Consider the following 23,049-nt stretch of genomic DNA (forward strand, 5'->3'; position numbering starts at 1 on the left):
GAGATGCTAATAAGCAGCAGTGACTGAAAGGAGAAGAAAAGAAAATGTTCAAAAGCTTAATTATTTAAAGAATATAATTTCCTTTGACTGTTTAAAAAATCTACTTCTCCCTGACTAACTCAGCTGCAGGGTTAAAAAAAAAAGGTGAAGGTTTCTCATTTGTTTTATTTTACTTGTATTTAAAACCATTAGGAATTTTCCTTACTTCTCAGAAGCAGGAGACAGTAATGTCATAAACCAGGTAAGGAAAATGTTTTTTTTATTAAATTCCATTCTCCTTAGCTGTAGCTTGGAAGGAACTGCTCTAACCTTAAAGGATGTTTATAGCCAAAAGAGTCTATGTGAGATCACCTCTTGTCTCTTCATTATTTTGAAGCAAGGGCTGTCATGCAAATAAGCTACAAAAAAAGAGAAACTACTAATGTAACAAACTGTAACTGCTTGCCATTTCTATCACACTTGTTCGTGGGTTTGCTTGTCTCTTTCTTGCAGATATAGCAGTTTTATTTTTTTCCTGCAATAATGTCACACAATAGCATTTTGGCAGGAAAAAGAAGAATGTCAACGGGACATAACAGGAAACAGAAGCTATGGGAATGAAATTTTGGTATTTACAACTTGGACAGTGTCCCTATTAAAAAATATTTCGCTGTGGTACCTCTGATTGAGTCTTATTGCTTGTATATATGTTTGCAGAAAATCTGCTTGTCCTGTTCTTATTAACAAAGGACATGAAGATGTATAGCTATAGATATATATTGTCAAAAACTTCTGTTGATGGCATGAGCATATTCATTTTATTCACAAGTAGGTTAGTTAGGTTAATTGCATTCTTATAATGAAGTGCACTGATTTTTTTAAAGCAATTTCTTTGCTCATTGAAATATTGCATTTATCAATAAGTGTTTTTCTGTTTGAAAAGTATAAACGATCAAGAGATATGATTTTGACCCATAAACAACTTTACATGGATGGAGCTCATCTTTCCATCACTAATGCAAGTCATCTGTATACACGGAAAGGTTCTACACCCCTTTCTCATATAATAGCACAACTGAAATTCAAAGGATTATTCATATACATGAAGTGACTATTATTTGGCCCACAGTGCATGAGGCATGATAAATTAAAATGCATTGCACGGTATGTCTCATATTCTGTTGTAGTACTTTCTTTAATATAGAGTTAAATATGTGTTGCAAAGCTCTCTTAGGTGCAAATCTTAGTATGCATTAAACATTACAATTCAAGACTGGTCAGCTGACAGCCAGAATACCTGGGTTTGGGAATAGATTCTGGTTTCTTGGCTCTGGGAGAGAGTATGCTGAGCGTGCCATGACCCAGAATGATGGGTGGGTGAAAATCCTCTGTCCTCAGCCACTCTGAAGCCTGGGACCGCCCGCTGCCATAAATCAATCAATCAATCAATCATTTATTTAATCAGGTACCTGTATTTTCACAGTGATACAGAAATGGGCTCTAGACAGTGTCTTCTCTATAAAAGCTGTTTCAGTTTTAAATCCCATACAGACATGAGTTGCCTTAGGCCTATTCATACTTGTTCTACAAGTGTATCAGTGACCTCAGTTCAAAACTTCCTCAACCCTGCACATAGCTGAAGTCCCAGTTAAAGCATGATACAACAAAACATTTATGTTTATGAGTAACTGAAATATATGAAGTCCCATCAAAGTCAAATGCTTCTTGTGATAGGGCTATTTATGTGGAATTTGGGTCCTTAATGTAGGGCTTAATGATGTAAGGATCCTCGTACTGGAATGAATTTCATCTAAAGAGAATACATCTCTCAAGAATGTATGCTTGACTTTGGCCTGACTAGAAGAAAATCCAAATGGTAAATGTTCCAGGCAACATGAAAGAAGGATGCAATTAGCATTTCATGTAGAAGAATAGCTTTATTTTTCTTAAAACATAACTTTAGATTTTAAAACCATTCACTTAGAATTTTGAAGTTTCTCTCTGGCAATTTTCATGGAACATTTATCAATAAAGGACTTATTTCAGAGTAATGAGTTTATGTTTGCATTATTCTGAAAGTCATATGGAAAGGGAACCCTCCCCTAGACCCTGTCTTAACTACATTTTTAAAAACTTCAGGCAGTTGTTTAAACTTTGTACAGCCAATGACAGACAAAGCCATCCTCAGAGTGATGGCTCCAGCTTCATTAATGCCTGTCCCATATTCTCTCTATTGTGTGCTGGCACACTGTACGTGGTGAAGGACAATCAACTTTAATAGCCTCTCAGCTTTCAAATGCATATAGTGTCTGTATTTTTATTATTAAACTATGTGAAAGGGACAAACATTTGTACTAGCCCATACAAGGAAGACATACAAGACAATGAATGAAAAAGGTATAATTACTAAGAATCGATCATGATTCCACTAATATTTCAGAGACATAATACATGTGAATATGACGAATATAATATAGAAATTTTGCTTGAGCCTAAGTGCTAGGATAAAGTTATCTAATTAACAAAAGTCCTTGTCTTTGTGACAGGTTCCCTAGCTCTTTAAGATCATGTCTACTTTATGCTATTTACAGTTTGTTTTTACCAAATAAATGATCTTTCAAGCTTGGATTATTTAATTCTTACATGTCTTTTTTATTTAGAGGTTTTAGATTATTTTTATCTGCTAACCTCCTCATGTGACCCAACAAGTTACTCTTATGTAAGAGGAGGTGTTTATCTTCTTGAATTCTGAGGTAATAAGGTCTAAAATCCAACCTGGGACTAATTAGAACTTGTTCTTTCTTTATCTCTTCCTGCTGTGGCTATGCTTTCAAAAGTGTCTACTCATTTTTGCAGGCCCAAAACCATATTCTGGTTGTTGGACATACCAAGCAATTGAGGTGCTAATGAATTCAATCAATTGAAGGTACAATCTTAGAATCTTAAGGTTGGAATTGACCTCAAAGATCATCTAGTCCAATCCCCAGCACTAATTCAGAATGAACTATTCCTATGCCATTCCAGACATGTGCCTATCCAACCTCTTCTTGAAAACATTTGCTTGTGGAGATAACACATCGTCTCTGGGCAGCTTCCCCCTTCATCCTAATCTTCTGACATTAAATCATTATTTTCTGAGATTTAATATATGTCCATTTGCCACCATTTAAACCCATTGCTTTATGTGCTGCTCCCTATCACAAGGGACAACAGTTATACTTCTTTTTCTTTCTGGAAGCTTTACAAAATATTTGGAAACTACTATGATATAACCTCTTAATCTCCTTCTTGTCAAACCAAACATACCTAGCTCTCCCAACCTTTCCTACTGTGGCATGCATTTCAGCCACTGTATCATTTCATTTTTGAAAAGGAAGCTACAGGTGTTTCAGCCAAGGCACTACAAAGCTAACGCAACCAAAACTAATGTCCAGTTTTGAAAATGTAGTCCTTACTATACAAAAAAGAAATGTATGCAAATATCAAGGCTTTGGAGTCCTTCTCTGGGGAAAGAATGTTTTTCTCCTGATTATGATGAGAATTTTTAGCTACTGAGAATTAGGTATATTCTTAAAGTATAACAACATGGATTCCTGCAAACTCCTTTTATACAGGACTGGAAGGACCTTTCAAGTTCATCTAGCCTAACCCCCTACTCAAGGCAGGATCATCCCTGACTAAACTATCCCAGCCAAGTGTTAAACTGGCTCTTGAAACTTTCCAAGGATGAAGATTCCATAATTTCTTTAGGTAGCCCATTCCATTGCTTGACAACCCTCACAGTCAGAAAGTTCCTCCTATCTCCAACCTAAATTTCCCCTCCCTCAGCTTGAGGCCATTGCTCCTACTCCTGTCTCCTACAGCCACAGAGAAAAGCCCATCTCCATCCTCTCTATAATAATTAGGGCTGTGAGAAGCTTCGGTCCCTGATTCGATTTGGTGGAGATGCAGCCCGATTTGGTGGCCAAATCTGAATTGAATCAGGAGACCCTTTAATATCTCCAACTTGAATTGGAACCCTCCGAATTGATTCGGAGAGATTCAGAAAGATTCAGCGATTCAGATATAATGCAGCTTTAAATGTTTTTTCTACATACCTCAACGTACCAGGCAGCTCATGAATGCTGCAGTGGTGGGACAGATGGAGTGTCCCACAGGAGCATAGTGGGGTCCCCAGCGGGCTCAGCAGTAGACCCTGAAGTGGACCAGAAGCACTTCTGGTCTACTTCCGGGCCCACCAGGGAGTGTGCTGGCCCCCCCTCCCCCCCCCCGTGGCTCAGCAACTGCTGCCTCCTGGGTCTGGGGGGCACCCAGGGTCCCCCCACAGCCAACTGCTGAGCCAGGGGGATACAGGGGAGGGGGCCCTGTTCACTCCCCAGCAGACCTAGAAGCGGAGTGGGAGTACTTCCAGTCCACTTCCAGGTTCACTGCTGAACATGCGGGAACCCCCCCACCTTGTACTCCTGTGGGACACTCCATCCATCCTAGCATCGAAGTGTTCACAAGTTGTGCCTGGTACCTCATGGTATGTAGAAAAAACATTTAAAGCTGTGTCTATGGATGAATCACTAGTATCGAATCTTCAGATTTGGATTTGGCTGAATCAAATTGGGGACAGTGATCCAAATCAATGAATCAAATCGCTGTCCCTGATTTGGGCCGAATCTGAATCAAATACAGCCCGTTTTGCACATCCCTAATAATAACCCTCCAGGGCAAATAACCCTTCATTGTCTAGTCAAAAATCTCAAGGCTGAATCAATTCAATCTTTGTAGGTTAGACTAAGCTGCATAGACTAAACCAATAAACAAGTGAACAGACATTCACTTTTGATTCCAGAAATGCAGCCACATGCCTGCAGTGGCCCAGGCTAAAGCTGGGAGGTGCTAGACCATGTCTCCTCACAGGGCTGGAGCAGACAGATTGGGCCAGGGCTACCCCACCCACCTTGTGAGGGGGCTGGGGTTTGTGGGGAAGGTGCAAAGCACCACCTGGGATGTTGGGGAATTGTGAATTACCTTGAATCCTGAGTGGTTTTGGACAGAAGTTCAATAAACTGATTTAACCTAAGTCAGCTAAGTTTCATATTACATCCATTCAGGTTTATCTTAAACCAGTTTCGGTCATTTGGAAAGTGGTTTATATACACTGAGCTTCTGTTATGCTACAAATTTGAACTGGTTTCCAATTGCTTATATCAATTTATGTGTAATTTCTGTCCCTAGTCCAGGTGTCTGAAGACTATTATCAAATCTCCTCTGTCTTTGCTTCTCCAGTCTTTGCTTCTAAATAACTCTAGAATGTTCAGCCCTTCTTTGTTAATCTTGCTACCCAGGCCCCTAGGCTAGAGACAGACATTTAAAAAGCCTGAGCCTGAATTGATTCAATCTTTGCAGGTTAGTCTAACCTGGCTAGGCTAAACCAGTTTGTAACTGTACCGACATCCCCTCTGGACTGAAAAAATTCAGGCATATGCCTTCAGTGGCTCAGGCTAGAAGCTGGGGGGCACTAGAGCAGCGCTCCCTTCCCTAACACAAGGCTGGGCTGAGGGGGGCATGGCCAGGCCCCAGCAGGACACTCTGATGTTCCCTCCACTCCTGAGCAACCCAGCAGGGGATGTTTATCACCCCATCAACCCATTAAGAAAACAAAGCCTCTCTTCATTAGTTCAAGCTATTCTTAAACAGCTTTTCCAAGGAAGGACATTAAGCTTCCTGTTGATTAGCTCCAAAAAGCCTGTCTGCCTTTGTCATCTCTCACAGCATAGACTGTAGCCAGCACATGGTCTGTTAGCTAATGTTGAGGTGTTTGCAAAAAAGTGTGGGGGCGGGGGGGGTGTGAAAATAATACCTGCTTAGCAGGGAGAAGCCAGGTAGATGCTCTGTGCCTGTAAGTCTCTGCCAGAGCTCAGAGCCAGGAAGCAAAGGAGAGGAGCCAGCCCTGTTGTGGAGCAGAGAGCCTTGCTCAGCCCAGAGAGCATGCCGGGATGCTGGGGGAGTCTGTTTTTTTTTTAAATCAATAAGGGGTCTGGGACAGATGTTGCATAAACCAGTTTGAGCCAAATTAGTTAAGTGTGATACTACATTCAACCAGGTTTATCTCAAACTGGTTTCAGCCATTTTCAAACTGGTTTATGCACATTGAACATTTCTTCTGTTATAGGTTTAAACCAGATTCTGATCACTTAATCCAGTTTATGTGTAATGCCTGTCTCTAGCCCTAATCATTTGTGTTGCTCTGCACTGGACTCTTTCCAATCTGTCCATATCTTTCTTGAAGAGTCAGGTCCAAAACTGACCACAGTAGTCCAGGTGAGGCCTCAACAGTGCTGAATAGAGTGGAAGAAATACTTTGTTTGATTTGCAAGTGACACTCATATTACTTTATCCCAGTATATACAGCTGGTTTTTTTTGCAGTAAGAAGACACTGCATTTTCTGCAATTAATTTTTTTTTAGAGTAAGACCCAGAAGGACCTCTGTTCCTCTGAAGACCCAGAAGGAAAAGAAAGACCTATATTTAGGGACCACTGTAATTTAGGCTTCAGGGGATTTCAGGGGAAAGCCTGAAATGTAGTGTTTCTCTCAAAGCCCTAGAAAATAGTGATTTGGCAGGAAATGGCTTGAAACTTCAGGGAAGAGGGAAGGCCAGGAACTTTTTCTTTTAAAAAAATGTACTTGAAACATGAAGGAGAAAGGCAGCAGAGCTCCAGAAACACTTTGGAAGCCCCACATGTTTCCAGGGTCAGCCCAGTACAGGCTGAGCCCCTGCCAGGGTTCAGCCAGTCAGGTTGTTTGATTCCCCACTTTGGGATGGAGTTTAAAAACCCTGCCCAGAGTGGAGCAGGTAGGTACCTACTGCCCTAGGGGCTGCAGGCATAGGCATGCTGGGTGCCTGCCCCCAGAGCCAGGCATGGGGTACAGAGTGCCCACACTGCAGGGGCTTCCCCCTACCCAGCATGACTCTCCCAAGCCCTGCCTTGTTTTGCTGCTTCACAGGAGCAGAAGGGAATTTCCCCTCCCCTTCTCTGTGCAGCAGGGGACAGCAGGGCTCGGGAGATCCATGCCAGGTGGGGGGAAGCCTCTGTATTGGGGGGCACCATGTGCCCCACACCTGGCTGTGGGGGTAGGCACCCAACACAGGTCTCCCAAGCCCTGCTCTGCCCTGCAGTGTAGAGAAAGGGACTTTGCTTGAGGGTCAGCATTCCATCAAAGTTAGCACTCAATGAAGTTGCTGTTTGATAAGGTTTATTTATCATGGTTTCATTAAGAATTCTAAGTGGTGAGCTTTTCTTAAAAGTTGTTGTTTAATAGGTGGTGAGCTTTATTTTCTTAAAACACTGAAGAACAGTCTATGTGCTGCTCTTCAACGGGAATTAGCCCCATGGTGGGCTCCCTCAGCCAATCAGAGGCATGGGAGAGCCCACCCTGAAAAGTGCTTGAAATTGGCTCCAGCGAGCCTGTAGGGAGCTTGCTTCCCCCCGATCCTGAATTACAGTGGTCCCTACTTACAGTTCAGGGTAGTATTACCAAATGAGACTTCATCTTTCTAGTAAAAACTGAGACCTGAAAGAAAGTCCTTTAAGAAAGAAAGTGCTTTTCACTTTTTTATATCACTCTGCCTTGTGCTGATATATAGTTGATCATTTGCTCTGTCTACCTTGTTTTCCAAGGCACTATCAAAGGCAAGAACAACAGAGGAAGTTGAATATCAGCCAGCTGGATCGAAGCAGCTGAGTCATAACTTTTCATAAAACAAAAGCAGATGTCTGTGGGCATTAGGGAGAGCAGAACTCTCACAGTGGACATGGAAGCTGGAACCCTTTACTTCAAGACTGGGTGCATAATTACATCATAATTTGTTTATTTTTATTACAACAGCTGGAATGACATAACATTTCTTGCCTGGCTTGTTTGTTAAGATAATGCTGGATTAAGTGCTCTGAAAAGTGAAGTCCTCTATTTATCATCAGAACAAGGGTGCCAATGTGTAGCAGGCAGTGTCACCTCACACTTGAATCTGAATTCTAATATGCAGTTCACACACTGTGCCCTTTTCATTTCTGGACTCTCTGACAGGTTTGCTAACCATAATGGTGTAACATGCAGTGTGCGCGGGTAGATTCTTTCCTTGAAGGCAGTATCTCAAGAAACACAGTATACCATGACAATGGTGAGAAAGCTTTTTTCTGCTTAAGGACTGAGACCATTAATTTTCAAAAGAAAATGAAATAATCTCCAGGGTGTGACAAGTTTAAAATCTTTCTACCAACCCCCTGAGCCAGGCAGGTTCACTTATCAGGAACATTTTCTGTATAAAACTGGAACCTACATCAGAAGAAAATCCAAAAGACTCAAAGTCAAGTGAAGCTTTTTGTTTATTAGCCACTTATAAGTAAGCATTATGCCCCAGAAAGGCTTAGATGCTGGTTCTTCTGCAGGCTGATTTAGTCTAAGGTGCAAAGGGCCAGAAACAAAAAATTCTGCCAACCAAAGAGGCTGCTGAATTCAGAAGGTGCTTCTTCATTGACTTCAAGGGGCTGTGCAGAAACTCATGAGAAGAATATGAGTTCCTAGCTGTCTGAGCTCCACTGCTCCCAGTTTTGGGTTCTTTCATCTCTTCTACCCTCCTTGGTGATACAAAACTCCTGGGCTAGATTTAACTTCTCTGAAAAGCCTTACTGTGAGCAAAATCAGTCTCCTGTCCCTGTTGCTGCTTTTTTATCCCTAAATATTTCTCTATTCAACCAGCCCCTTTCCTTCTCCTGTAAAGTTTTTACTTTTTCCTGAACAGAAAACTAGAGCTGTAAATTCTTATCTGCTTTCAGCATAACCTGCTCTTCATGTTCCAGCAAAATGCACAGATGCACAGAGGGAGCATTTGTCCTAATCTCATCAGTGAGGGGCTCTCATATAGTAAGTGAGAAAATGCAGTTGTTGCTACGGTTTTTGGTATCTAATGGCACAAAGAAACAGGAAGCTTTTGCCAACTAATGAGATGTGCAGTGAAACCTGTGTAACTCTTTTAGGCAATCTCCTATGTTAATTGAATACCACTGGATTACAATTCTGGTACCCTTTAAGCAGAAAACTACCTCTTTTGTAGCAAAAGGCTATTGGTTGCCTTTAAAGTTGCTTTACCCTGAGTTCAGTGTATATATGTTAATGCTATCCTCTTTAGCCTAGTCTACATGACAATGCTCTGTTGTGAGTGGGCACTGTGAGTGTTTATATTCAAAACCCTACTGATGGCAGACCCCTTGGTCTGCTGGCAGAGTGAACCACCTCTATCAAGCGAAGGAAGGCTTTTTTGCTATACAGCAAGTACGTTTAGATACTCTTGAGCTTTCTAGCAACGGCCATGGCTGCTTTTCAGAAGTGTAGGTACTTTCAGGGTGCACTTTGTACCCTAGTGACATAGCTACTGTAGCAGAGCCAAAACTGCCAGAAGCACATGGATTGAGGCCCGTGGCAGGGCTAGGTGTGAATACAGATGCAGCTGTAGTTAAAGCCAACATGCTTTCTTTGTTTCTAACTGAGCAGAGGTTGCAGTCTGCATCACCCACACAGCTGTTGTGAGAGCAATGCTGGAGAAAAGCCACTCTTTTATGGGGGAAAGCAGGTGGTTATACTAGGCTTTCTGTAGTGGGCAGTTTCTTTAGTTTACAGCCAGTAATCTATGGGGTCTCAGAGACAGGCTGCCAGGGAGAGATGGAGATAGCAAATCTCTTCATCCAGTCCTACTCACTTGTTGGGCCATGCTTGCTAGTTCCTGGTTCTCCAGCACAGTGGAGATTACAGGCCTTTACAATCCTCTGCTATTCATCTCTTGATGGATTTTCTGCCACTGGGGCCTTGAAGTGTGAATTCTGCTAGACAGCACAAATGAAGCTTGTAATATTAAGCAGCATTAGAAGAATGTGGAAAAAAGTTTCCTGTTTTTCCAACATGGATAACTCATTGGGTTAAATATATTAGCTACTTTTATGCTAACTATCACTAATCACTGTTCTGTTTATTGCAATAATGTGAAGGATAATACTTCACATTCCCCCTATTTAGTATACTGTAAACACCTGCCATTCCAATAAGGTATTATTTTTGTAAACAGTTTGGACATACCATCCCTCAAGCAACAAGGCCAGTACAGATTTAGTACCTTAATGTCAACATTACACCTGGATTTCATCTCAGTCACAAAATAGAGTCATGCCTCTACTTCAGGCTCTCTAACACAGCAGTGCATCTTAAAATAATAATATCTATCTATCTATCTATCTATCTATCTATCTATCTATCTATCTATCTATCTATAGGACATGCAAATGAATTTCTGTTGCCTGAATCTTTGGATTTAGTGCACTTTCAGAAAGGCCTTGGTGAGTCTCTAATATCATAAAGTGCTGATGTCATTTAGCCGGGTAAGCTGCAGCCATTCATTTCTGCTGATACAGATGCTTTAATGGGAAAAATATTATATTGACAATTTAAATTGATATCATGTGACTAAATTTGTTCTTTGTGTGACCTTGGGAACTACCTTGTCTTAACAACATTTTTTTTCAGTTCTTATGAAAGGAAGCTAATTCCACAGGCATCCATCCTAGGTTACATCTAAGTATTCAGTCTTTAGAGATGTACTAATGTAAGTACCTCCTGTTACAAAACAATTGACTTCTTCATCCCCTTAAAAATCTCTTTTATATTGTGTACTGATTTGAGTATTAAGAATACATACATGTCTGTTAACAAACAGATGCATTTAAGATATTTTTATACCCATTTTATCAAACAGAAATTGCATGATTAGAATGGTTGGTAGCATGTTGTAGCAGCATACAATGAATCAATAATTGTTTTGTTAAATTACCTCAGTGCTTGGGAAAGGTATCAGATTAAGTAAATAATTTCCATTTTCGTACTTTATGTATTCTGCAGGGATTGACTCATTAATAGTTTACCAACATGAATCCTGCAAACTGGTTTGAAGGCTTGGAAACCAGCCAGCGCCAAGTACATTTGGAGCTTCAAGTGCAACAAATTTCTGCCTCCATGGGGCCCCTCACCATATGCAGACAAGCAGCTTATCCAAACATGCAAGCTGTGCTCTCCCATCAGAAGGACCCTACTGTAGCTGCACCCATTTCCCAAATAATTTGAGATGTCTTTCAGATGTCTTTGTGGGCTGCCTCATGGAGGTTGTGGGAGGGAGGAAGTTATGGCTGCTTGTAGTCCGCAGTAGGGTAGGCCGGTTCACTGGCTTTTCAGTAGTTATAGACAGGGCCTTAAGCATACCATTTCAAGCCCCAGTTTGAACAGGTCTGAGTTTGGATGCAAAGGGGTTACCCAAATTTACTCTCCTGATCTACAGTACATATACAGCACAGGCAATGAATTTCTGCACACACCACCATTAGTATAGCCTGATCTCAACTGGGAACTGAATTTGCATTCCCATCAAATCTGTGGTCCTTCTGCTGAGACTCCAAATAAAGGTGTCAAAGAGGATCAATTGTGGTGGTGACTTTTGGATATAAAATCCTGTGTACCAGGAAGTAGTCTGAGACTAATTACATGTGCATTTATACTCTGCAGCAATGCCATTTATATATATTCTATACTAAGACTTGCTGTATTGCTCCTGACGCATATATTAGAAATTTATTTTAAATCGTTTGTTATAAAATATGATATTAAATGTGATGTCATACATCCATATCACATCTTGCTGAGGGGCCAGGAACTGAAGGAGCAGGGCATCTGACATGCACATAGCCCTGTGGTGGTTCCTTCAAGATAAGGTTGACATGTACTGGTGGGTAAGGTGGGCTGGGGACAGCCTGCTCTACCACTATCTGTGCTGCACTTGTTCAGTATGCTATACTTGTTCTGTGAACACAAAACTTCACTATTCCATGCTACCAACTCCAGCACCTTTCGTTAGAACTAAAATCCATTAACAAAGACCCTCCCTCAGACACAAAAAAAAGTGTTTTTAATAGGCCATTTTTACATAGTGAATTGAAATTATGGATAGGAACAAAAAAGAGCCCCAGATCTAAACATTTTGGGGATTCTGAAATTCACATGTCAAAGTCTGGGATCATTTCCAGTTCAAGTAATATAGTTGTTCGGTGCTTCACCCTCCCCCTGATTCCCCCAGTTGGTAAGCATACAGAAGACGTTAAATCTGAAAATTTCTTACCTTCTTGTAGAGACTTCTCAGGTCTCTGTACTGCCACATGCTATTTAGGACCTGAGATGCTGCTTTCACCACTTTTGGTGAGTGCCTGTTGGATGAAAAAAAAGAATAGGAAAGAAACAGTTAAATCCCAGATTCAATTAATGTTGATTTGTGAGTAAATTACACAGGATCAAAGTTCCACTGTTCATCAGCCTTGTCAATATCCTGGGAGAGCTTTTTGTTCAGTGGTTTGTGGAGTAATATTCTTTTGACTGACAAGTACATGCCTCAGCTCCATGGTAGTAAGTGAATGGAAAGGAAGCAAAAAGAAATGTACATTTCAACTGGGCACTGAATGAGGAGGTGGGGGTCCTGTTGAGAAGAGACATACAGGAGAATATAGTTGAGATGGAGCTCTGCTGCTGAACTTGCGAACTGCTAGGTGGGCCATGAGGGAAAATACTGCATGAAAACTGTGAGTAAATTGTGTACGGAGAGGTGGGTTGGCTGCAAGTCTGTGCATTTTGGCATGAAGGACAAGAGTACAGGGCTTGGTTTTGCTGACCACGGACTAGAAGACTTTACGTTAAATGCCTGATGAGAGCACAGCTCCAAGTGCGATCTACCAGATGGCTAGAATAAATATTCCAGGCAAGTGTGTATACAGAGCTGCAAATAAGACAAAGGACCCAGAAGGCCAAAAAAGGAATAAAATATACAGTCAAATGCATTAGGAGTCAATGAGCTTCCCATGGAATCCAAATTTGGCCTTACATATTGAAAGCATTGACTATAGTAACTGATTAATGACTGCATCCTAAACCTATATTCATGGGCATTAGTTGAAGAGTGTCAAACAGACACCCATCCAGAATTCTTTTCCCAGAAGAGAATATTTTTCAGGGAATAAGAGCCATATTTTATGTTCCTCTCAGCATAGACTGTTTGGAAAGGAGCAGAAGACACACTCAATGAAGAAGGGGCAGGGAAGGCAACACTGGGTGCATCTACATGTGCTATTAATTCATAGATTCATAATGTGCAACAATAAACTCTGGTGCATATCACACTGGAGCTTATTACTTACAGGCATCACAGCTGAATGTGAGCCTGGGACCGCAGCACATTGAGCTGGGTCAGAGCAGCCCATGCTGGCAGAAGGTCTGGGGCATCTGCCTGCCAGCTCAGGGCTGTTCTGACCCAGCTCAACGTGCTGCAGAAGGTATAGCTGGAGGGCATGAGGGTGCTCCAATGCCGTGCTAGCTGGCAGGCAGCCCCCGCATTAAAGCAGCCTCATGCCCCAGCCAGATCTGTCAGTGTCTACTCATGCATTGCTATAAAGTAAAAAAACTCTGCCACAGGATAGTACTTGTCATTTACAAGTACTATGCTGTAGCCAAGTTCATTAGTTTACTTTTCCCTAATAGCACTGCACATGTAGATGCTGAGAGATTTACTGCAGAGCTAATTAGGCAACTCCACGGTAAATATCTTGTGTAGACATGCTCATTGAAGTAAAATGTGACTGTGTTCATCATCCACATCATGTAGTTAATCCTGTCCCCTCAGCAAAAACTAAGTGGCAGAGCCCCAAGCAAAACTGCGTGGTTAGGTGGAACTGGGGAGCAGTTATTCACGTGTTTCATGTTTCCCTCAGGAAAAAGCACAAGTGACGGTCCTAGATACACTGGCAGTTGAGCTAGTAAAATAATATTAATTACATATTTTATTCAATTAATTTACACAATACATTCTCAGTAAATTATTGGGTGATTTTTTTTCATTATTCACCCCATGTATAATGATACCTGAGTAATTCATAGATAAGAATGTGCTGAACATTTTCAAGCATAGTTGTTTTCATTATTTACCCAGCTCTATCTGCAAGTGTAGGCCGATAGTGTCAGTAATGCTGTTGGTAGTGAGGGGTACCAGGAACAATGGGAAGCTCTGAGTTGGGCTAATCACATCTGGGATTGGGATCAGTTCTGCCATACCACTGGAGAGGTACATAACTTGTATGGCCTGAGACAAACTGGAAGAATTAATCCTATGCTCTTGGCACTTACATGATTTTATCTTGTCCCTGTGCAAAGAATCATGGGACAACTAGCGGGTTCACATAAAGATGAAGGATGCACTCTGTCTGCTGATTGCCAGAGAACTATTAATGAATCTTATTTTGTGCATGCAAATTATAATAAGCCAGTCAGAAAAGAATATGGTGGTGTAACATAGAGATGTCCAAATTCTAATTAACTTGTGGCCATGTGCCATACAGGCTGCACCAGTGCAGGCCACGGAAGCCAGGGGCCGTACTTTGTGTGGGCACTGTTCCCCTCCTTGTTGCACTGGATTGTGCCATGAGACTACCCAGGGCCCCAGCTCATCATGCCACAGGCTCCCTTGGTTCTATGCTGCCTACCCCACTTCACCCCACGGGTGAAGACAGGAAGTGGAAAACAGGCAACGGTGGGGTAGCTCAAGGAACATGGCTGATAGTACAGCCAGAGTTATATGGGGGGAGGGAGCAGGTTGAGGTGGGGATGGTAGCTTGATGGGAGACTGAAAGCTGCAAATTAACCCCAAGCAGGCCACATGTGGCCCACAGGCTGTTGAGCTGGACTGCCCTGAGTTAACAAGTGATAAATTGAATTCAACTCATCAAAATGTTTATAAATCCTACTGTAACACTTTTTAAAGAGTTTAGGAGTGTTTATATAGCCTTCTCATGCCACAGAATCTTTGATCTGTTTAATTTCTGTTGATTTGGGCTGGAAGCAGGCACAGCATATACCGATTTTTTTAATATGACAGTAATTACAATAGAAACAACAATAAATGGTTCTTTTGAGGCTAGTAACAGTTGGCCTTTACAACATTGGACAAACATAGGGATACTTTGCAATACAAGACAAAGTTACTTTCTCTGTTAATCATTAATAGCAAATACAAATATCCTTTCAGTAGCTGAATGGCAAGAAAGGCATCCTATAATTTATATTACAAATGATGGAACCTCTATGAAAGACCCAGAAACAATGATATAGAACTCTAATGCTTTTGAAAGACAGGTATGAAACTCCTGCTTAAGCTGAGAATTGGTGATGGTTTTTAAGATTAAGATTTTATTGTTCTATAATGAAATAACTAATAATAACAATAATAATACCTAGCTCTCAAATAGCATTTTTTTCATTACTAGGCCTCAGGGCTTCACAAAGGAGTCATCATTTTAAAAGTGCAAATTATCCAGTACAAACTGGACTAGGCATTAGATTGGATTACCATATACTACAAACCTAACATTTTTCAAGGAGTCCCATGGAATGAGGCACACACCAAAATGGTATGGGAGATAAATGCCTAACTTCTTAGGCCAGTTCTGATCTCAGCCCCATGCTAGGAAATATTAATAATCTCTACAGAGGCAGGTGTGCAAGTGAACAGTGTTAATAGATGGGCTTACATTCTATTAATATTCACAGATAAATGACAATTCACACCAAATGAAAGGGGGCACATTCGCTTGAGGACAAATGGAGATGCACCTCAGTACATTAGCTCACATCAATACATTTCAGTTGGTAACAAAATCCCAATTTTAGCATGTAATTTATTTACAGTAAAAATTGTAATGCATTTTTATTGCCAATGGGAGTCAATTGGATAAGGGGAACCTCCAAGAGTGAAATCAGATTTATTGTCAAACTGCTATTTATGTCACTTATTTCAGAATACTGTATAAGTCACTACAACAGGAGTGTATTAGCTGAGATATGTGAGGAGAGAAAGAGAGAGAGTTAACAGCAGGAAATGGAATTGGGTTGAGTTCCACTGGTCATATATTGATTGTAGAGGCCAGCAGGTAGCTCCAATACTCTGTGCAGTGGGTGGATCCTTCCTTTGGCTGTGGATTCAGCTCTGAGGCAGCAGTAGCCCTTGTGCTGAAAGGTTTACCTTTCTGATGGCTCAGAATGGTAGAAAGATCTATCATTTGAGTAAATTTTTCTATTTTCCAAACTGACATGGTCCCACTATATGCAAAGGAACAATATTTCTGCAGGTTTGCAGAATATATCCGTTAACCAAACTACTGTAGGGAAAAGATACATAAACATGGATTTCTTCATTCATAGTGTTTGTTTTGGAAAAACATAGGTACTTCTAGAAGTGTTCATAGGTGCTTCTAGAAGTGTCCTGCTTGTGTGGGACTTCTACACCCATTGGCACTCATAAGCCAGTGAGTGGGAGGAACCTTCTTTCTACCTCATCATTCACCACCCAGGGTAAATGTCTCAGAGTAAGGTGAGCAATACGCTGCAGCCGGAAAGGGAGTAAGGATTTTGGACGGGGAAGGAGAAATAAAGACTTTGTGGGCTACAGTCTAGTTGGCTTTTTCCTGGTTGCTCCAGGTGTACACTTACACAATGTAAAGGCCTAATGGTTTGGTCTAGCACCTGATATTTATAATGGGTTCCTGGAGAGGTTTCATGTTAGAAGTTATTGTAAATTATATGGATCCTAGCACAGTGCATATTACCAGTGACAGTAAGTCAAAAACATGTCAGGGCCTAGGTGTTTCCTGCCTCCTTTCTGTCATTTGGCAAGGTGATTAAATACATGTGATTTCTCATGAAATACATGTGATTTCTCATTAAATTAAATAATGCAGCAAGACAAACACAGTCAGAACTAACTATACTTCTCAGAGATGTTACCAAAAGGTGTGAGGTGATTTGCAAAACATACTTGTCTCCTTTGCTCTTGGAAATGCCAACCAGTTTCTCAATGCCTCCTGCATCCCGTAAGGCCTTGGCGTTCTCCATGTTTTTTGTGATGACTTCATGCAGAGTGCAGCAAATGGCAGTAACGGTGTCATCGGACATGGCCTTGCTTGCTGAGCTGTTGCTGTTGTTCCCACCAGGAAGTCGATGGACCAGGTCCCGCATAGCATACTTGCCTTTAAAAAAAAAAATGAAAGGAGAATTCAAAGGAGATGGTAAAAAAGGGTGACTAGGAGAACTAAGGGGAAAATACTCATGACAACATTAGTACCATTTTTGTGCAATCTGATCTTCTTTTGATATTATTTTTTTGTTAGCTGTATTTTTTTTTAATGGGTCCAAGGAGGATTTCAGGCATTGGAGTGTTGTTTACAAATATTCCCTGGTAACATCAGTAAGAGCTTTAGGGGATGGGTCATACCAGGCCTTTGGGAAAAGGAGGCAAGTAAAGAAAAGTATACACATAAACTTAAGGCTTGATAGCCCTGCAGGGCTTGCCAAATCCACATGTTTCTTATCCCACCACAGTACTTATACAACCTGTTAGCTGTGTTGATGCAGCACTAGCAATAGAATGTACCACAGCTGTTACAAACAGCAGGATGATAGTTAAGCCATCCAAATTATTTGTGAATGAAAGGGTTAATCCTATCTGAAGGGCAGGCTTCATAGTATACAGTTCACCCTGTATATTGTATACAGTTCATTAACCGGATATGTTCATGTTTTTATGATTTTATAGCTTATTACAAGTGTAATGATGCCATTGCATTTTAGAATTGCTTTAAAATACTATTGCTCAAAGTTTCACTTGTATGAATATTAGTGGTAGGGAGGAGAGACTCCAGAACTGTGATTCAGTTTGATAGGTGGCAAAGGATTTATCTTATGCATTATTAACATGTAAAACTTTAATCTTCTGTAATAAAAAGAGCAATTTTTTTATAAAGGAGTTTATTTTGAACTTCAGGCATGAGAAAAAAATAGGCATTATGCTTCTCCATTTAATTTTTCCCCATGGTTCAGCTAACAAAGAAATCTTTTACAAGTTGCTTGCATTAACTTAATGCTTGGAAAGAGTGAAATATCTAGAAGTCCCAGAAAATTAATTCTCCTTGTTGCTATACAGCAAGTATAGCCCAGGCAAAGTTCTCCCCACTGCCTCTGTAATGTGTCTCAACCCCATTTTGCAGGGATCACCAGTAAGGGTAAATGGGTAGTTTAGTCTCTCATCCAAGGAAGACACAAGCTGAACAACAAGAAGATTGGATCCAGTTCTCGCTGAAGTTAGTGGAAAGACTCTCAATGACGTCAGTGGGGCTGCATCAGGACCTTGGGCATAATGATTACCAATGACAGCATCTCTCATCATCAAAAGAGGAGAAGGAAAGCTAGGTGAGAAACAGTAACTGAAACAATCCACATCGCTTTTTGGGCTGAAACATAATCAGAGACATTGTTTTGATGGCATTGCAAATCCTGATCATAACGGCTTCTTAAAAGCCTTCCTTCTGATGTTACAAATAGAATTCTTTGTTTCCACAGATGAAGTTAGAAGAAAACTGCTCCCCTTTTTCTCCATAATGAATTATTATAATTATTGCTATTATTATAATTGTTATTAATATTTTTTCAATGCTATTTGCTGTGGTAAAACTATATCCAGTCATTTGGAACAGTTCATTAATTGTACAGCACACACTAAAATCCATGTACTGTCACAGTAAAATCAAAAGATAGCAAATTAATTTTCTGATACTGTCAGTTCCTAGCAATTCTTTCCTTTTGATCAAGCAACAAGGTTCCTGGTACCGGAAGCATAACTTGCTAATAAAATGCATGCATGATGTTTTAGATTATATAGTATTCTGTTATCAAGGTGTTGCAATTTAGAATTTAATACTTACCTTCACAACGTTCTGTTGTTTTGCCTGTACTATTTCATTAATGTCATTTGCATTAATAGACTTTTGTAACTGGTTCTAGATGTAGTACAGTACCTCCTTTCTAGAGGCATCTGCATGTGAAAGTGGCATGACGAAGGGCTAAGTTGGCCCGGCTTTAGGCTGGGAGCATAGTGTCATCCTAGATGCCATCTGCAAGGCATGGGCCACCATGTAGGGGACGTTTGGAGTGGTAGATAGCACCCCTGGCATCGGGGCATGTAATGGGTAGTCTCCCGCATTTTCCACCAGTTATGGGAACATCAAAGTCATGGCAGGTGAGACTGGGCGGACTGCCTCATAGAAACAAGTGGGCGGGCTGACTCAAGACTCAGCCCTGGGCTTGCCCCCTGTCACAGTGGTGCACTGGCTGGGAAACAGCAGCCCGATGGCCAAGCACTCCAGCGCCACCCCCCACTTCCCTTGGGAATTTGTTTTAAGAGGGAGGTGTGTGCAGCGCACCTTTGGGTACTTGCCACGTTAAGGGCTGAGTCAGGCAGCCAGCAGATGCCTGTTTACGGTGGCCATTTTAAAACACAGGCCAGCTTTACAAACACAGCAGTTTGCTGCTGGCAGCCAGACAGAGACATCACTTTGCTGAACTGCTGTATGAAACATCTGGCAAGTAAGAGCAGGGGGCTCCTGGTCCTGGTTATGACCAAAAACTGCAGCCTGCCAGGATAGGGAAGCCTGGTGGGACTGCTGGTGGCATGGCAGCCCCACTCAAATACCAGGACTGCTCACCACCCCGGTGAAAAGTGGGTTGGGATGCCTCAATAACCCCTAGCCCCCACAATACTGTGGGTATAAGGGGGCCAGGCATGACTGCGGCTACCTGAGCCCCCACAGAGGAATGGGACTCCAGAGGCCCCAGGGAGGGGATAGATGTGTAGCCCCAGACAGGGTGGTAGTGAGGGCCCTGATGAAGGTTGAGTACAGGCTGTGGGACAGCCTGAAGGGTAGCACATGGGCCAACCCCCTGATGAACAAGTGTTGGAAATGAGAAGCCAAGTGAGGAGCTAGGGTGGAGTTAACCCTCTGTGTGGTGGATCGGCTGGCCACTACCTAGGTAGGGGTCATGGGAGAGGTCCAACAGACTGCATGTCACCACCTGAGGCTTGATACAGATGAAACCCCAAGGCCTATGGGAGCCACTTCAAGAGGGAGCAGGGCGGAACAAGTTGTCAATGTGAGAAAGAGACCCTGTGAGAGGGGGTGGAGTGCAAGAGGCCCTAGTGAGAGGAGGGCAGTGTGAATGTAAGTGTGAAAGAGGCCTGACGAAGGACTAAGTTGGCCCAGCTTTAGGCAGGAAGCATAGCATCATCTTGGATGCCATCTGTGAGGAATAGGCCACCATGTCGGGGAGGTTCAGAGCAGTGGATAGTGCCTCTGGCACCGGGGCATGTAACGGGTAGTCTCCAACATTTTCCACCAGTTATGGGAACAGCAAAATCATGGTAGGACAGACTGGGCGGGCTGACTCAAGACTCGGCCCAGGCTTGACCCCTGTTACAGCATCTCTTTCTGTAATGACTCCTATAAATAAAGTGCATTCCCCCTTCCCCTGCATGAAAGCTTCCTTGCAAGAACAGCCCTACAGAACACGGTATATGATGATTAGTATTTAGTCCTCCACCATAATAGTAGTTTCAGTAACTAAAACAATTATCACATTTGTGTCACCCTCATAATACAAAACACTTAATGGTTCCTTTATCTGTTATAGTTCCCTGAACATATCAATCACAGAATAGAATTATTTAGGCTTGTCTGTCAAAGTAGATTTGCAAAGGTTTACTAATCATATTTTCAGTTTTTTTACTCCTCTAATACAGCTACCACCACTGATCAGGACTTCATAAGCACTTAGATTAGAAGCACACTCTTTCCTTTCTCTGTAGCAACTACTTGGAGAGTGTCAAATATTGTTCTTCTTCTGGTAAGCTCTTGATTTAAACACACCTCTTCTTTCCAGATCATGATTTTATGTCTTCTGCTACCCTGTCTTCAGCAGCCAATAATTCCTTAACATTAGGTATGAAAATATCTGCTATTCAGAATCACTGCACCACAACAGCAAGCATATTTATATTTACCCCATACAGATGTATGTGTAAATACAATTTTTTTTTTTTTATAGAAACTTAAGAGTTTTTCAAGCTGGACACCTACATCTCAGAGTTACAGGATGGTATGCAAACAATAAAACTAATATTCATAAAGTTAAGTAATATTCATAAAGTCACTAGTAATCATAATGTATAATCATAAGCACTCCAGATACAAGACTAGATGCAGTGTAATGCTCCATTCACTATTCATCAGCTAGGACTTCTTCTCTGCACAGAGCTGGTAACATAATCAAGACAAAATCAATTCAGTTTGAGATACCCAGATTGAATCAATGAGTGGGAAATTATATAAGCAGGGGAAGCAAGTAGCATTGTACCCCTGTAATGGCCCAGCACCCCTGCATTCTGAGTGGCTGATGTACTGGTAATTCTGTTTCTGAAAACTTTTTCTTAATCCATTAAATATTTAATTTAAACTATATGCTGAGGTTGCTGGGCAGCTGGCTTCATAATACAAAGACACCGTAGATCAAATCTGACTCCAGATATGTGTGTGTAGATCCTACTGACTTTGAAGGGAATCATTCACACACATATCTCAGCAATGATTTTGACCCTGTTGCATTTTAGCTTAAATACTGCTCTTTTAATTAGAGGTATGACTGAACAGGGATCTCAAGTAGTTCAAACAAGACAGAACCTATTCATTTTTGTACAAAAATATTATTTTTATTTTTAAAAGAGATTTTCTTTAAGAAGTCTTAATGTTAGCAAGAGTGACCATTACAAATCTCATTACAATGTGTGCTTGTTTTCCGTGTGCAAATACTTTATTAAATATTTTAAAAGAATACATTGCGGAGATTAAAAAGACCTACACATAAGAGCTGGTTCCAGAGATGGCTATGAAAACATTAATGAACAACTGTCAGTTACCTGTCTCTGATCCACTATATCGGACAGGAAACATTTCAGATAGTTGATAATGAAATGACATTTAGGGCATGTTTACACGTGCATTTAGGTGCACTTAAAATTAACACGCATTAAGGCAATTTAGGCTCATGTTTACACGTGCATGCATTAAAACGCATTAATGCCGTGTGCATGGGCTGACAGGGAACTAAAGTTAGTCCCAACTCAGTCCATACACAGTGTTAATTCACCTCAATGCATCTACATGTGCGTTGATGTGCTTTAGCTATTCAAGCCTAAATCTGATACCTGCTTTTGCAGGTATCAAATTTAAGGCATGAATAGCCTAAAATCACCATTTTTAAGGCTCATTAAAGGCACGCACATGTAGACGCATGCCCTTAATGTGCCTTATATCAGGCTCAAGTGCCTTAAATTGGCACCTGTAGACATGTCCTTATATGTCTCAAAGAATTCCAAAGTGCTTTACAAACACACTAGTAGTAAATGCAAAACCTTCTCCCAACATTACTGCAATATTAAGGCTGCTCAGAACAAATGAAATAAGTCATGTAATGAAACAGTTAATTTCTCTAGTCTAAATTACTTGGGTTGCAAACTTTCCATAACAACTTGATTGCACTGCATATATGTAGTATTCTCTACTCTTTTGTTAATTGCTCTGTTAACATACTATGGTTTATAGACCAAATCTTCCTCAAGTTATACCAATTTTTCACCAATGTAACCTTGATTGTACTACTGGGAATTTACACTGGAGGTACAGCCTGTTTATCATTAGTTATGTGGCAATTTCTGCAAACCTGTAGTAATGCTGCTGAAGTTAATGTTGTTACTCCAGAATTACATTGATATAACTCAAAGCAAATTTTCACCCTTAACTTTTGCTTGGCTTCATTTTTCAATTGTGGAGCATTTACCTGACATTTTTTTAAAAAACTAAAGAGTTTCATATCAAATAGAAATGTATTAAGAAATGTGTCTTCTACTGTCAGCAAACTTTTATCTAACACTAAAAGTAACAGAATTGAGATTTCAGGACATACACAATGTTTGACTGTGGGAAAGTCTTCCTTTCAGCTAAACCAATGGGAGGAAAGGAAGGTACTGAGAAAAGAGGATAATTTGTGTAAGAAAGAATGATACTAA

General features: G+C 41.0%; 1 protein-coding gene across 7 annotated transcripts in view; it reads right to left on the minus strand.

The window, feature by feature from the left end:
• The window catches only part of CTNND2 (catenin delta 2), a 1,263,346-nt gene that overhangs the window by 42,898 nt on the left and 1,197,399 nt on the right, over window positions 1-23,049 (minus strand). For 5 of the 7 annotated variants that reach the window (XM_019483895.2, XM_059728600.1, XM_019483890.2 and 2 more), the window contains 3 exons: window positions 16,915-17,125; window positions 12,184-12,268; window positions 1,277-1,402 (listed from right to left, as the gene is read on the minus strand). In XM_019483895.2, the coding sequence (XP_019339440.1) occupies window positions 1,277-1,402; window positions 12,184-12,268; window positions 16,915-17,125 (422 nt within the window). The remainder of the gene's footprint in view (window positions 1-1,276; window positions 1,403-12,183; window positions 12,269-16,914; window positions 17,126-23,049) is intronic. The other 2 variants (XM_019483893.2, XM_019483894.2) reach the window with 1 other exon arrangement.

This window comes from Alligator mississippiensis, chromosome 5, assembly GCF_030867095.1.
Source record: "Alligator mississippiensis isolate rAllMis1 chromosome 5, rAllMis1, whole genome shotgun sequence".
Taxonomy (NCBI): domain Eukaryota; kingdom Metazoa; phylum Chordata; order Crocodylia; family Alligatoridae; genus Alligator; species Alligator mississippiensis.